Source organism: Ctenopharyngodon idella, chromosome 24 (genome assembly GCF_019924925.1).
Source record: "Ctenopharyngodon idella isolate HZGC_01 chromosome 24, HZGC01, whole genome shotgun sequence".
NCBI lineage: Eukaryota > Metazoa > Chordata > Actinopteri > Cypriniformes > Xenocyprididae > Ctenopharyngodon > Ctenopharyngodon idella.
Genome location: NC_067243.1, coordinates 27801685 through 27815611, shown reverse-complemented (window position 1 = coordinate 27815611; position 13927 = coordinate 27801685). Strand labels below are relative to the sequence as shown.

Here is a 13927-nt window from a genome sequence, read left to right as displayed (position 1 = left end):
AATTTGGGTAATTCAAGCAAACAGCGAGAAAACTTTGCCGACTCCGCCATAATCCCATTGACATCCGCTTTAAATCTCCTCTACCGGAAACTGATGAGCAATCTTGCGTCAAACGCAGAAGTTATGCATGCATAGAGCCCATTGAGGGACTCAAACACAACTATTAAAAAAGGTTCAAACATTCACTGATGCTCCAGAAGGAAACACAAAGCATTAAGAGTCAGGGGTGAAATCTTTTGAACAGGATAAAGATGTCCAAATGTTTCATATTTTGTTTAATTATCTTTTTTTATTATTATTTTTTTTATTTAGTACTGCCCTTCAGCAGCAACAGAAAACACTTAAAGGTGCAGTAAGTGGTATTTGAACTATGCTGTTGGACATTGTTGATATTTGAAATCAACCCAAACAAACCCACCCCTCTCTTCATTGCTCTGCCTCCAAAACTCGCACTCCAATTCTAACCACCCTGCTCCGAGTCGGACTCGAATGCTGCCCGATCGCTGCTGGCATGTGAGGAGAATACACTACCAATGATGCTAAGCACCGCATTCTCTAGTGGTTGTCAGTATGCAGTGATTTACCTGCTCAACTCTCACTATCTGGCCACTGTTACACACGCGATGTGAGTGGATGTCTGTATATCACAGCTGATGCACAACAAAATGCTTCACAAAAAATAAAGCACAGTTGATGAACGAACAACAAGGAAGCACAAAAAATGAACATACAGTACACAAGAGTAAATACAAAGTGTTCATTGTTAGTCGCAAACAGCACAGCAGCTCCAGACAATCAAAACCCAGTTTTACTCACATGATAAGCAGGATCAAAGCAGTTTTCAGGCCTTCCCTCTTAGCTCTCTCCAGCGCTGGAAAGCTTTTCTAATATAAAAAAGCGCTAAAGCGTCCTAAAGCGCTTGCCCAGACATAAACCTTCATTCCAGTGATATTCTTTTGAGCTGTTTTGTATTGTCCCATTTCTCATTCTGCAGGTTTTTTTTTTCTTATTATTTACAAATCTCCATTTTGCTCATTCTCTCTCCTTGACCGTCATACGCCCCCTGATGCTGATTGGTTAGACGTTTGTTGTTGGACTCAGCTGACTAACTTCCAAACAGTGGATTTGAAATATCACTGAGTCCCCCTTTAAATGTTTGCCAAAAGACAAATTAAGTACAATATTGTACAAGTATGTAAGGCCCGCCCAATCGGTCCAACGGCGGTTTCCCACAGGACGGGGAAGGTTTCTTGCGCGTTCGGTCTTTTCAGTGTGGCAAAGTAGTTTAATTCCAAGTAAACTTTTATCTGATGCCATTTTATTATGACCTTGAATTTAGTTTAGAATGTCAACTGATTATTGGTCATTTGTATAATAATTTAGCTCTACATTTGATTATTCTACTTAACTCTTTGCTCTTACTGTACTCGTTTATTCGGATTCTTATGACGCTTTGAGTCTCGCATCGGCCGGGTATATGATCTCATACAGGTGCTGGTCATATAATTAGAATATCATCAAAAAGTTGATTTATTTCACTAATTCCATTCAAAAAGTGAAACTTGTATATTATATTCATTCATTACACACAGACTGATATATTTCAAATGTTTATTTCTTTTCATTTTGATGATTATAACTGACAACTAAGGAAAATCCCAAATTCAGTATCTCAGAAAATTAGAATATTGTGAAAAGGTTCAATATTGAAGACACCTGGTGCCACACTCTAATCAGCTAATTAACTCAAAACACCTGCAAAGGCCTTTAAATGGTCTCTCAGTCTAGTTCTGTAGGCTACACAATCATGGGGAAGACTGCTGACTTGACAGTTGTCCAAAAGACAACCATTGACACCTTGCACAAGGAGGGCAAGACACAAAAGGTCATTGCAAAAGAGGCTGGCTGTTCACAGAGCTCTGTGTCCAAGCACATTAATAGAGAGGCAAAGGGAAGGAAAAGATGTGGTAGAAAAAAGTGTACAAGCAGTAGGGATAACCGCACCGCACCGTGGAGAGGATTGTGAAACAAAACCCATTCAAAAATGTGGGGGAGATTCACAAAGAGTGGACTGCAGCTGGAGTCAGTGCTTCAAGAACCACTACGCACAGACGTATGCAAGACATGGGTTTCAGCTGTCGCATTCCTTGTGTCAAGCCACTCTTGAACAACAGACAGCGTCAGAAGCGTCTCGCCTGGGCTAAAGACAAAAAGGACTGGACTACTGCTGAGTGGTCCAAAGTTATGTTCTCTGAAGAAAGTAAATTTTGCATTTCCTTTGGAAATCAGGGTCCCAGAGTCTGGAGGAAGACAGGAGAGGCACACAATCCACGTTGCTTGAGGTCCAGTGTAAAGTTTCCACAGTCAGTGATGGTTTGGGGTGCCATGTCATCTGCTGGTGTTGGTGTGTTTTCTGAGGTCCAAGGTCAACGCAGCCATATACCAGGAAGTTTTAGAGCACTTCATGCTTCCTGCTGCTGACCAACTTTATGGAGATGCAGATTTCATTTTCCAACAGGACTTGGCACCTGCACACAGTGCCAAAGCTACCAGTACCTGGTTTAAGGACCATGGTATCCCTGTTTTTAATTGGCCAGCAAACTCGCCTGACCTTAACTCCATAGAAAATCTATGGGGTATTGTGAAGAGAAAGATGCGATATGCCAGACCCAACAATGCAGAAGAGCTGAAGGCCACTATCAGAGCAACCTGGACTCTTATAACACCTGAGCAGTGCCACAGACTGATCGACTCCATGCCACGCCTCATTGCTGCAGTAATTCAGGCAAAAGGAGCCCCAACTAAGTATTGAGTGTTGTACATGCTCATACTTTTCATGTTCATACTTTTCAGTTGGCCAAGATTTCTAAAAATCCTTTCTTTGTATTGGTCTTAAGTAATATTCTAATTTTCTGAGATACTGAATTTGGTATTTTCCTTAGTTGTCAGTTATAATCACCAAAATTAAAAGAAATAAACATTTGAAATATATCAGTCTGTGTGTAATGAATGAATATAATATACAAGTTTCACTTTTTGAATGGAATTAGTGAAATAAACCAACTTTTTGATGATATTCTAATTATATGACCAGCACCTGTATACACAAACTCGTCAGTCTTGGTCACAGAGGCAATGACTAATACTTTTAGACGCCGCACCATGCTTGCTTATTTCTAAAAGTATGTTATTTAGTCCCCATAGATCTGAACACACTGAATTAAAGCAAGACTATATGTAACCATAGGTCATGACCATTACCATAGAACCAAGCTGACCAATCTAACCTTTCTAATGGTAACTTTATATAATCATGCCATGGTTTTTCCCGTACACTTAATTAGAATAATATTACAATAATCAGAGGTTGAGGCTCACCCTATTCAGATTGGTCTGACAACCCTATGTTGTTCTGAACGGAAATGGTTCTGAACCATTATTAGCCTACACAGTCTAAGTATACATAACTAATGCCAATGTGTTAGTCGGAGCTCTAAAATATCAGTTGGTTGTGCCCCACTGCTCCACCTGAACTGAACTTTAGTCCATTACTAACCTGAGCGTAAATTTGTGGGATTATGGATTTATAATCTACTAGAGTCAGTAATTTCAGAGTATGTCAGAATAAAGTCAAATATAACAATTTATTAGTCAGGTAATTGTATAATGCCAATTACATAATCAATTCAAAGATGATCAATACAAAACATCAGATGCTCAGAAACAGAGTAAAAGATGCATACCTGACATTAGGAAAATACACATGGCTGAGTGTCTGAAGGACACTCAGCAATGTGGGCTGATCTGATTACAGAATCACGCCCTGAGCCTCCTGCAACATCTCTTTAAATACTCAGACCAAGACAGAAACTTCTTTCAAATGGAAACATGAGTTCACAATGGGAATTTGCATTAATCAGGGTCCTAGACTGAGTAGTTTACACCTTTTGGGGACAGAAGGCCATTTGCATGAAAGACCCTGTGAAGGTGGACACACCCATTACAGAGAGCAAAATATCTCTAAAATCTTAAAACCTTTATTACCTTCTGGTTTACTTCTGTGGTAATGAGACCTTTGTACCAGTCGCAATGAGACATTTCAAATGATACCAAACATGTATAATGTTGTATGATAACTGTTCACATTAAACCATATAGATTTTCAACGTGATCTCATGAGAAAACGTGTGTATTTTTACGTAAATTGTGGTTCTACCACACGTACATTTACTTACATTTTCATACACACAAAAACGTACAACATTGACGTACTTATAGCACTAAAACATAAAAATACTTACGTATGAACAGCAAAAAAATGTAAATCATGTAACATAAAGTGTGAATGTATATGAATTCCCATGTATTAATATTAAAATCGTGGCTTTAATGATTTAACGATGTTTTTAGTCGAATTTATTGAAAGCAGTTTACTCATCTACTTAATATGAAATAACATTTCTGTTCGTGAATTGTACTGCTCGTTTCGAAGGATTACATAATGTTAAACAAGACTACAATTTGAAACCTTATGAATAAAATTTCTGTAATTGTTTAACCATTTTGTAATATTTGTTTGCTGTGAGACACAGAAGGCGTTTTCTTCTATGCAGCGACTGACAATACAACCATAAGATACACCAAAGCACAACATAAATTCACAAATCACATCCATTTTATTTGTTCGCTGTACTCCAAATCTTTAGAATCCATAAGTTTGTAAGGAACAGATCCAAATTCAGCCCTTTATCCATCGATCTTCATCTTCATTCTCAGCAACAGCAACCGTCACAGTCAAAGCTCGCGCTCGTTATGATTCAAATTTGAAAGTAGCGCCACCCTCGAGAAGCGTTACGACATGATTTACAGCACTGATATCGAACGCTCATTGGTTCTCACCTGCTTCGTCACAGATTGCGACATGCCGTGTTTCAGTGGATTGACATTTGAAATGAGTGCGCGCCTTCACGGAGAGAAACCAGATTTATCATATTTTCATGGATTAATAAATTAAATTCTGCTCTGTACCCTATAAAAAACTATTACCGCCAGAGAGGACTGTGACTGGAACTCATCATCATTTGAACTACTTTTGGTACCACTTTTGTCATTTTCGCAAAAAATAAATTATTGTGATTCCAGGTCATCTCTGCATGTAGAGAGAAGAGATGGGGGAAGAGGAGGGTGAAGGAAAGGAAATGTAGATTAAGGCAATGCTGAGGTGATTGCGTCTCGGATGGGGATGCTAATTTTGCAAGAGAGAGTTCAAATGTCAATTTCCTTTCTTTTCTCAAAGAGTAGCCCTCTCTTGGTCTAGACAGTCCAGCATAAGTCTTACAAGTACAAGCCCCTCAATTGTCCTCAGTGTGAAAAGATGGATCTCAAAATCATACAGTCACTGCTGGAAAGGGTTAAAATATGCAAAATATGCTGGCAATCTGAAGAATTTTTGGGACCTGGAGGACTTTTCTGAAGAATATTGGGCAGTTTAACTGCTCAGGACAAACAAGGGACTCATGAACAACCGTCACAAAAAAAAAAAAAAAAAACAGTCGTAAATCATCCAGGTAACCACACACAGTATTAAGAATCAAGGGTTCACAACTTTTGAGTGGGTCGTTTTTTATAAATTCAGCTATTTTTTGTCTTGTGGACCATATGTAAACTTTTTTTTTTTAAATAGCTTACTCAGGACAGTACTACATAAAAAAAAAAAAAAAAAAATAGCATGCATATTGTATGATCCCTCTTATTTTGTTAAAATTATTCACATTTTCACAGATTCTGCAAGGGGTTTACTGTCTCACACACACACATATATATTTATAAATCGGTTAGTTCCTGTCCTTGATTCTGATTGGTCAATAGGGTCTATTTTTTATAACTCATCTGTTTAAATTATATTAAGCCTTAAGTTCTGCATAATTAAGGACGTGGCCACTTGAGTGACAGGTAGATTGCCGCTGCTATCTGGAGCCCTCACATTACCTCAGCTAATTCCAGCCGCTGAACTTGGCATCTCTGCCGTATTTGTGCTTTTTTCGGGATTATTTCATACAAAATAATATGGCTTGCTGTGTCACTAGTCGAGAGAGATGTGCATCTGTGTACATGTGCACACATGCGGAAGATAAACAGAACACATGTTGTTGGATCATCTTGGCATTGGCTAAAAATTTTGCCCCCCAGATTTTTTACAATGACAATGACTGGAGAATATGCCTCTCAAGATCCGAAATATATATCAATATTTCATAGATTTAATGCTTTTGTGGACAAAAAGTGCTGTTGTTTGGTTTTCAGTGGACGCTCATGGACATTTTAACATTACCCAAGTGAGACAGATTGGATTAATCTCGGGATTGCTATTCCATTACAAAGGTATGAAGTCTTGCTTTGATTTTGCTTGTTGTCATTTGCACACCCGACACAAATTACAATTACTGGTGCTTGAGCATCTATATCATAAAAAAGAGAAATTTCAAATTATATAAGTTATCTTTATTATTATATTAGATAGTATCTAATCTTCATTAATATTTTAGATAGTATATAAGATAGATAGATAGGTCCTTAGCCTGCTAACATGGTCACGTCGCGTTAGGCGGGCGTGGTTTCAGCAACCAGGCACCTCAGCTCTAACCACATACCTCCTCTTTGCCCATTAAAATGTATCAAGATTGTACGCTTTTAGAAATATATGGATATTGGGCGGTTTCTTCATTAGGGCAATAGGGCGACGCACCACCAAAGCGAGAAAGGGACGGATTTTTTTTCAACCACAGTGTTACGCTAGCTGTCACTGCTAGGCTGTTTTGTTCTGCCTCTGGATATAGGCTATAGTCCAATCAGCGTCAATCACGTTCTGTGGAGTACCGCCTCTTTTTGGGCGATTTCACTCTGGCCGAGATTTGCCCCGAGTGCTCCCATAGACTTCCATTCAAAAAAACTTTTTTTTCGAACTGCAGGCACTGCAATGCATTCTCTATGGGTTCCGGGAGGGCTAGCACTAACGTGCTTTCGTCATCATACGTAACCTTAACTTGTGCAGCGATTGGTGGAAACGTCTCCATTTATAATCTTTAAGCTAAAGTGACATCCAATAATTTCCTCAGTCTATAACTTACATTTCACAGGCATATTCTCCATCTGTAAATGTTAGAAAGTCTGGAAAATATTTCCATTTTGCTGTCCAGGAGACAGGAGTGGAAGCACAAACTTCCGTAAACGAGAGGCACCATGCGCATGCGCGCCAAACAGACGGAGCGCAATAATTCTGACTAAAATATACATTTAGCTAAAATATTTGTTGTTGATTATTTGTTTTTGTTTGCGAACATAAATGTGCCATATGTAGAATTTCGAACCTACACCTAAGTGTATTTTTATGATAGAAGTAACTGTAAAGTGATTGTAGGGTAATCATAATAGATTAATAATTAGTCTGTGCTTTTTTTATTTTCAGTTTTAGTTTAGTGAATGTAACTTCTGCTTTAAAAAGCATTATTTTGTTTTTAGATTGTAGTGTCACAATGTTAGAATGTAGGCCTCATGTAATTTGACCCGTTTTTTGCGCATAATATAACATAGGCTACATGGTTACATTCATGTTTGTTTTCATAGCCTTCAATACGAACATTGTTTGTAGGAAAATATTGGGCAGGATATGGAGGGGAAAAAAAAAAAAAAAAAAAAAAAAAAAAAAAAAAATCGCCCAGCCCTATGGCATGCTTTAAATACTGAATTTTCAATGTTTTAGATAAGCAGTAGCGATACATTACATCACATTATTTAACAATTAGCCTATTCTGCATCTCTAATTCTTTTATTTATTAATATTTTAAGGCTTTTCTTTTTTCATTTATAAAAGTTGTAATTTATTGAACCATGCTTGAGACAGTCACACCATAGGACAATTTAGAGAAAAAAAAAATCTAATAAAGCAGATTTTTTTTTTTTAACAATAGGTCCATGTAAAAAAAAAAAAAAAAAAAAAAAAAAAAAAACGTTTAACCATTTATTGCATTTTAAATTATGACAATACATACATATATATATATATATATATATATATATATATATATATATATATATATATATATATATATAAAAATCTCCAGTTCATGCTACTATCAATCACCTACAGAAATAAGGACTGTGATGGCGTTAGGAATAAAAGACCTCTTAAACACATTTCTATTTGCTAGAGGGATTCTATATCGTCTTCTTGACTTCAAAGGCTCAAATTGACTAAAGAGGATGTGAACTATCTGCAAGAATACTCCTTGCCGCCGCCTTCGCCCTTTCAGTGAAGAGTTGTATTAAGGGCTTCTGTGTTCTGCCAACCGTTTTACTTGCCATTGACACGGTTTTAGACAGTTTGATCTTGGATCTGCAATTTAAGGGATCATACCAGGCAGGAAAGTGAAAAGTTAATACACTCTCAGTAATGGATTTGTACACAGTCGCTGCGAGCATCTTTTGAAGATGTACTCTGAGTTCTCAGTGAAGCTCACCTGTGAATCCAGAATTGAAGCCTTTTGAATCGGTGGTGTCAAAACAATCCTTATCTCAGCTTCATTTTAAATTAGAAGCGAAAGACTTGTACCTCTTCCTAGCACTCGCGTGGTTTCTAACCTGCAAGGATGTTTTGCTACTCTTGTTTTGCTCTGTGTTTAAACGGAGAAAACACAAGTTTGGCGCTGCGGCGCTCGGACTGTGGAGCAGTGTGTTGAGTCTACACGGTTCTCATGTGGTGGTTAAGTTCGCCGCGCAGCTCAGCAGCACTTCATTTCACTCAGACGGTCTATTCGTAATCGCCTTTACTCAGAGAGACATGGCTGAAACCGCTCCAGCTGCCGCTGCCCCGCCGGCTAAAGCTCCCAAAAAGAAGTCGGCTTCTAAGCCCAAGAAGGCGGGCCCGAGCGTCAGCGAGCTCATCGTCAAGACTGTGTCCGCGTCCAAGGAGAGGAGCGGCGTGTCCCTCGCCGCCCTGAAGAAAGCTCTTTCTGCCGGTGGCTACGATGTGGAGAAGAACAATTCCCGCATCAAGCTCGCCATAAAGGGCTTGGTGAACAAAGGCACCCTGGTCCAGACCAAAGGGACAGGCGCCTCCGGTTCCTTCAAGCTCAACAAGAAACAAACGGAAACCAAGAAGAAGCCTGCCAAGAAAACTCCTACGAAAGTAAAGAAGCCTGCTGCCAAGAAGCCCGCCGCGAAGAAATCTCCTAAGAAGGCCAAGAAACCGGCCGCCGCCTCTGCAAAGAAGGCGTCAAAGAGCCCCAAAAAGGCCAAGAAACCGGCCGCCGCCTCTGCAAAGAAGGCGACAAAGAGCCCCAAGAAGGCAAAGAAGCCGGCAGCTGTTAAGAAAGCAGCCAAGAGTCCCAAGAAGGCCAAGGCAGCCAAACCCAAGACGGCAAAGCCGAAGGCAGCCAAGCCAAAAAAGGCGGCTCCCAAAAAGAAGTAAATGTCTTTTTGGTTTGTTTCTTCCTAAAACAAAACGGCTCTTTTAAGAGCCACCCACTTTCTTCCATTGAAGAGCAACGTTTCAATTAATGTAATCTCTTTATACTGTGTTGCGCTAAAATCTATTGCGCGGTCTATAGTTGCTTACGCGTTCACATCAGCATCCGAAATATAATACCCGAAACACATGGACAGTGAATAGTACACATGTACATCAACAGAGAGGCTAGATTTGATTCGAGAAGTTCAGCGGCGGATTAACCTACAAAGTTATTTTAAGTGTTCACTTCTCTGTATTTAAACGCATAAGTTAGCTGCAAATACATTTAAATTGTCCGTGTCGTGGACTCCCTTTAACAGAACAGGCTCGAATCAAGAGTCGGGCAGAGAGAGGAGGGGCTTGGAATTTGGAGGGATTGGTTTTCAACTGTGACAGACTCTGACCAATAGATGACGAGCAAGCACCCTTAAATACTGATTGTGCCGTCAAAAAGTACTTACTTTTACGGCAGTCAGCTAAAGCTACAGACGCGAATACTTCAAAATGAGTGGAAGAGGCAAAACGGGTGGTAAAGCCAGAGCCAAGGCTAAGACTCGCTCATCCAGGGCAGGTTTGCAGTTCCCCGTCGGCCGTGTTCACAGGCTTCTGCGCAAAGGCAATTACGCCGAGCGCGTCGGTGCTGGTGCTCCTGTTTATCTGGCGGCTGTGCTCGAGTATCTTACCGCTGAGATCCTGGAGTTGGCTGGAAATGCCGCTCGGGACAACAAGAAGACCCGCATCATCCCCCGTCATCTGCAGCTGGCGGTGCGCAACGACGAAGAGTTGAACAAACTTCTGGGCGGAGTGACCATCGCTCAGGGCGGCGTGCTGCCCAACATCCAGGCTGTGCTGCTGCCCAAGAAAACCGACAAGCCGGCCAAGGCCAAGTAAATGAATTGCGGTTTGATAACTACCCAAAACACCCAAAGGCTCTTTTCAGAGCCACCTATTTTCTCCTTTACAAGAGCGAGTTGAATGATCTGATAGTCTTTAACACGTTGACGCAGTATTCCGTCTGCGTGCCCATCAGTGTGGTGAAATTCTCATCCTTAATTTTGAGGCTAAGCATTTTAACAACCCAGACAAAATAAAAGTGCATTGTAGAATTTGTCAGGGGGTGTATGCCAAATTCCAGAAGTGCTCATCCCCACAGTCGTGTACAGAGGGGAAAATGCTTTATTTTGAAGGCAATAAACAGGTTTTTCTACCATATAAAATACAGTAATGTATACAAAACTATCAAATATATTATGTAAATGACTTATTTAAAAAAAAAAAAAAAAAAGCTGAATAAATATAAAATCTATAATGAATGTAGTGGTCCCCTGGAAGTTGTGTCACTGGTGTTACCATTTAACAAAAATCTCTTATTTTGAAATAAAAAATCACACTGATGACATCACTTGACTTCCTTTTTCTTATTTCTTGAAGATCTATGAAGAAAGGCCAATGGAAAGTCCACTGTCTCTTTTCAGTTATCAGAAATTTTAATTAGAAAATCATAATTTCGTATGAAGCTTCTAGCTGAACTCACTGGTATGACCTACTTTATTATTGTTAGGGAATTAAAAAACAAAAAAAACAAAAGTGAGTGTACCATGATTGACAACATGTGGTTTGATATCTTGCAGCAGCCATTTTGTAAAATGCATTTTTCATGAAAATTGTCACTGGTGTTACTGTCATTGGTGTCACCTTTGTATGAAAATTGTCACTGGTGTCTCCCATTTATAGATGAACTTAATTAAAATCTATTCATTTAGTTCTTTTGCATAAAATAGCACTAAGATTAGATGATTCTAACTTTTCTTTCTCATTGTTAATCCTCCTTTGGGCAGGTATAGCTAAATTGAGGGTATATGGCTAAATTGAGTGCAGCTAAGAAGCAGCGACTTTACAGACAGCGTATTTTACAGACATTTTTAAAATGTTGTTTATGATCTTTTACTGACTGCTTTGACTAAGTGTAAAATGATAAGTCTTTGATTGTATACCAAAAATGTAAAAATTTAGTCTCATCTGCTTAATTATAGCTGAAGAATGAGGATCTTTGGTCTTATGTGTACGTCACTGGTGATTCATTGTGTCACTGGTGTTACTGTTTTTTTTGTCTGTCACATTAAATAAAATGTGTCATATGTGACATGATAATAATTTTACATCCATTGAATTCTGCTACACTCATGAATCAAGATTTAAAGGATTGCATCATTGTTTATATTATTGTTTATAACTGTTTATTTAAATATTTTCATTTCTATAGCAAATACATGGTTGTGCAAATGAACTGACATCATTCAATCACACTTTTAACTAACCTGATTAACATAAATAACACATAATCTCCTTATTTATTTTTTTTTTTTTTTTGCATTATCATTATTTTTCTGTAACTCTGACTGCATGTGCTGAAAAAATTGAAAAATAATATTTCATAAAAAACCTTTAAAATTGCCAGAAAAGTAAGGTAACACCAGTGACAAAAAAATGAATGGTTCATGTGGTCTTTAAATAAATGCACCAAAATAAATGAATAAATAAATAAATCATTAAGCTGTCATTTATGTGTATTCATGTTAGAAAAAGAAATACATTTTAAGACATCTTGCTATACCAAAAGTGGACATTTCTGTAGAATGACCCCTTTTACATGTTATTGATTTCTTTAATCGTTTATATACTTTGTACTACATGCTCTGATATGTTTATTTCCAAAAATAAGATCTTTGGTGTTTCTTCTGTGCTGTAAGATTAAGTAGGCTACTTTCCATCAGAACTGATTAGGTGATGTAGGTCTTCTTATCAAACTATGTCAGTTTCCATCTCTGCAGACATGAGATAATGCAAGATCTGCAATATTCTCTTAAAGGTGTAAAAACAACACCTCATATATCTATTTTCATCTATCTTTGACATTTGACCAGTCGGGCCGATCTAGCGGTTACACCATGACATGATGGATAAATTTGTTTGACCTTTTATTAGACCAAAACATAAGCTTAAGAGGATATAATTTTCATGCAAATACATTAGTTGCTCTTATTTTGCTCTTTGCTTTCTGCTTCTCTTCTACATCTCCTTTAATTTAGCAAATATCGTACTTCTTTGGGGTCCTTCTTTCTCTATGCTTTGATCTTCACAGTCTTCATCTGCTAGATACAATACTCTGGATTTTATTATGTACTTGCTTAATTTGTGTCTATAATTTTACATTTTTACTTAATATAAATGTGTTATTCCTTATTCAAATTCAGTCTAATCATTGTTTGTCTGCCTGGATCTCATTGCATCAAAGGTAAACCTATCGAGCAGACTGTAATAGTGGTTTTACATTATTTAAAGTTTTTAAACCAAACAATGTAAAATTATGGTATTCTGGAAATTATATGGTATTACATTGAGTAACTTAAGTGACACGTGTACAAACATACCAATCATAGATCAAAACATTGTTAAACGTTGCTGAATTATAAATAATTATGCTACTAATATATAAAGAGCTTGTTTGGGAGCCTAAAGAGCATGAGTTGAGCCAAGTCATCTGGCTCACTAAAATGAGCCCGAATTCCCATCACTAACACTGAATAGAGGATCTTTGAACGAAACGCACTGTCATTGGCCACCTCATGCTGCGACTCAATAGCCAATCACACGCGCATCTGCCGACGCACTGCCCAATGAGCGCAACGCAGCCGTAGGGTTTAAAGAGCTGAGGCAAACGGATAAAGTCATTCTGTATCGGAAAATAGCACCGATCCTTTGGTAAAATGGCAAGGACGAAACAGACTGCTCGCAAATCCACCGGTGGCAAAGCCCCGAGGAAGCAGCTCGCTACCAAAGCCGCCCGTAAGAGCGCTCCGGCCACCGGCGGCGTCAAGAAGCCCCATCGCTACAGGCCCGGGACCGTGGCTCTCAGAGAGATCCGCCGTTATCAGAAGTCTACCGAGCTGCTGATCCGCAAACTGCCCTTCCAGCGGCTGGTGAGAGAAATCGCTCAGGATTTCAAGACGGATCTGCGCTTCCAGAGCTCCGCTGTCATGGCCCTGCAGGAGTCCAGCGAGGCTTATTTGGTCGGTTTGTTTGAGGACACCAACCTGTGCGCCATCCACGCCAAGAGGGTTACCATCATGCCCAAGGACATTCAGCTGGCCCGCCGCATCCGCGGAGAGCGTGCTTAAACTCTTGACTGCGTAACATCTGAATTCCCAAAGGCTCTTTTAAGAGCCACCTCAGTGTATCTAACAAAGCAGAATTTCCTTTCAAAAGTGTAATGATTCTAAAGGCAGAATGGTAAACGTTGAACATACTTGAACTTCACTGGCATCATCCTCCATCCCCACTGTCACCTGTAGTGTAAATACACTTCCCAACTAGATTTTTAGTTCTGGGTGTATATAAGTTAATGAACGCGTAAGGAGTTAC

The 13927-nt window shown here is 39.0% G+C and overlaps 2 protein-coding genes and 1 pseudogene across 2 annotated transcripts; all 3 read left to right on the top strand.

Moving 5' to 3' along the window:
* Window positions 1-8645: 8645 nt before the first annotated feature.
* LOC127506790 (histone H1-like) lies at window positions 8646-9466 on the top strand (annotated as a pseudogene).
* A 478-nt stretch (window positions 9467-9944) lies between these two features.
* LOC127506874 (histone H2A-like) lies at window positions 9945-11035 on the top strand. Its single transcript, XM_051883711.1, has one exon. It carries the CDS (start codon window positions 10010-10012, stop codon window positions 10394-10396), a length of 387 nt encoding a protein of 128 aa, XP_051739671.1. The 5' UTR covers window positions 9945-10009; the 3' UTR covers window positions 10397-11035.
* Window positions 11036-13070: 2035 nt separating this feature from the next.
* Window positions 13071-13705, top strand: LOC127506858 (histone H3-like). The gene has a single exon (XM_051883693.1). It carries the CDS (start codon window positions 13273-13275, stop codon window positions 13681-13683), a length of 411 nt encoding a protein of 136 aa, XP_051739653.1. The 5' UTR covers window positions 13071-13272; the 3' UTR covers window positions 13684-13705.
* Window positions 13706-13927: the final 222 nt, after the last annotated feature.

What these genes read in the sequence shown, in the direction of transcription:
- LOC127506874 (XM_051883711.1), top strand. Translation starts at nt 10,010, where the DNA reads ATGAGTGGAAGAGGCAAAACGGGTGGTAAAGCCAGAGCCAAGGCTAAG.
- LOC127506858 (XM_051883693.1), top strand. Translation starts at nt 13,273, where the DNA reads ATGGCAAGGACGAAACAGACTGCTCGCAAATCCACCGGTGGCAAAGCC.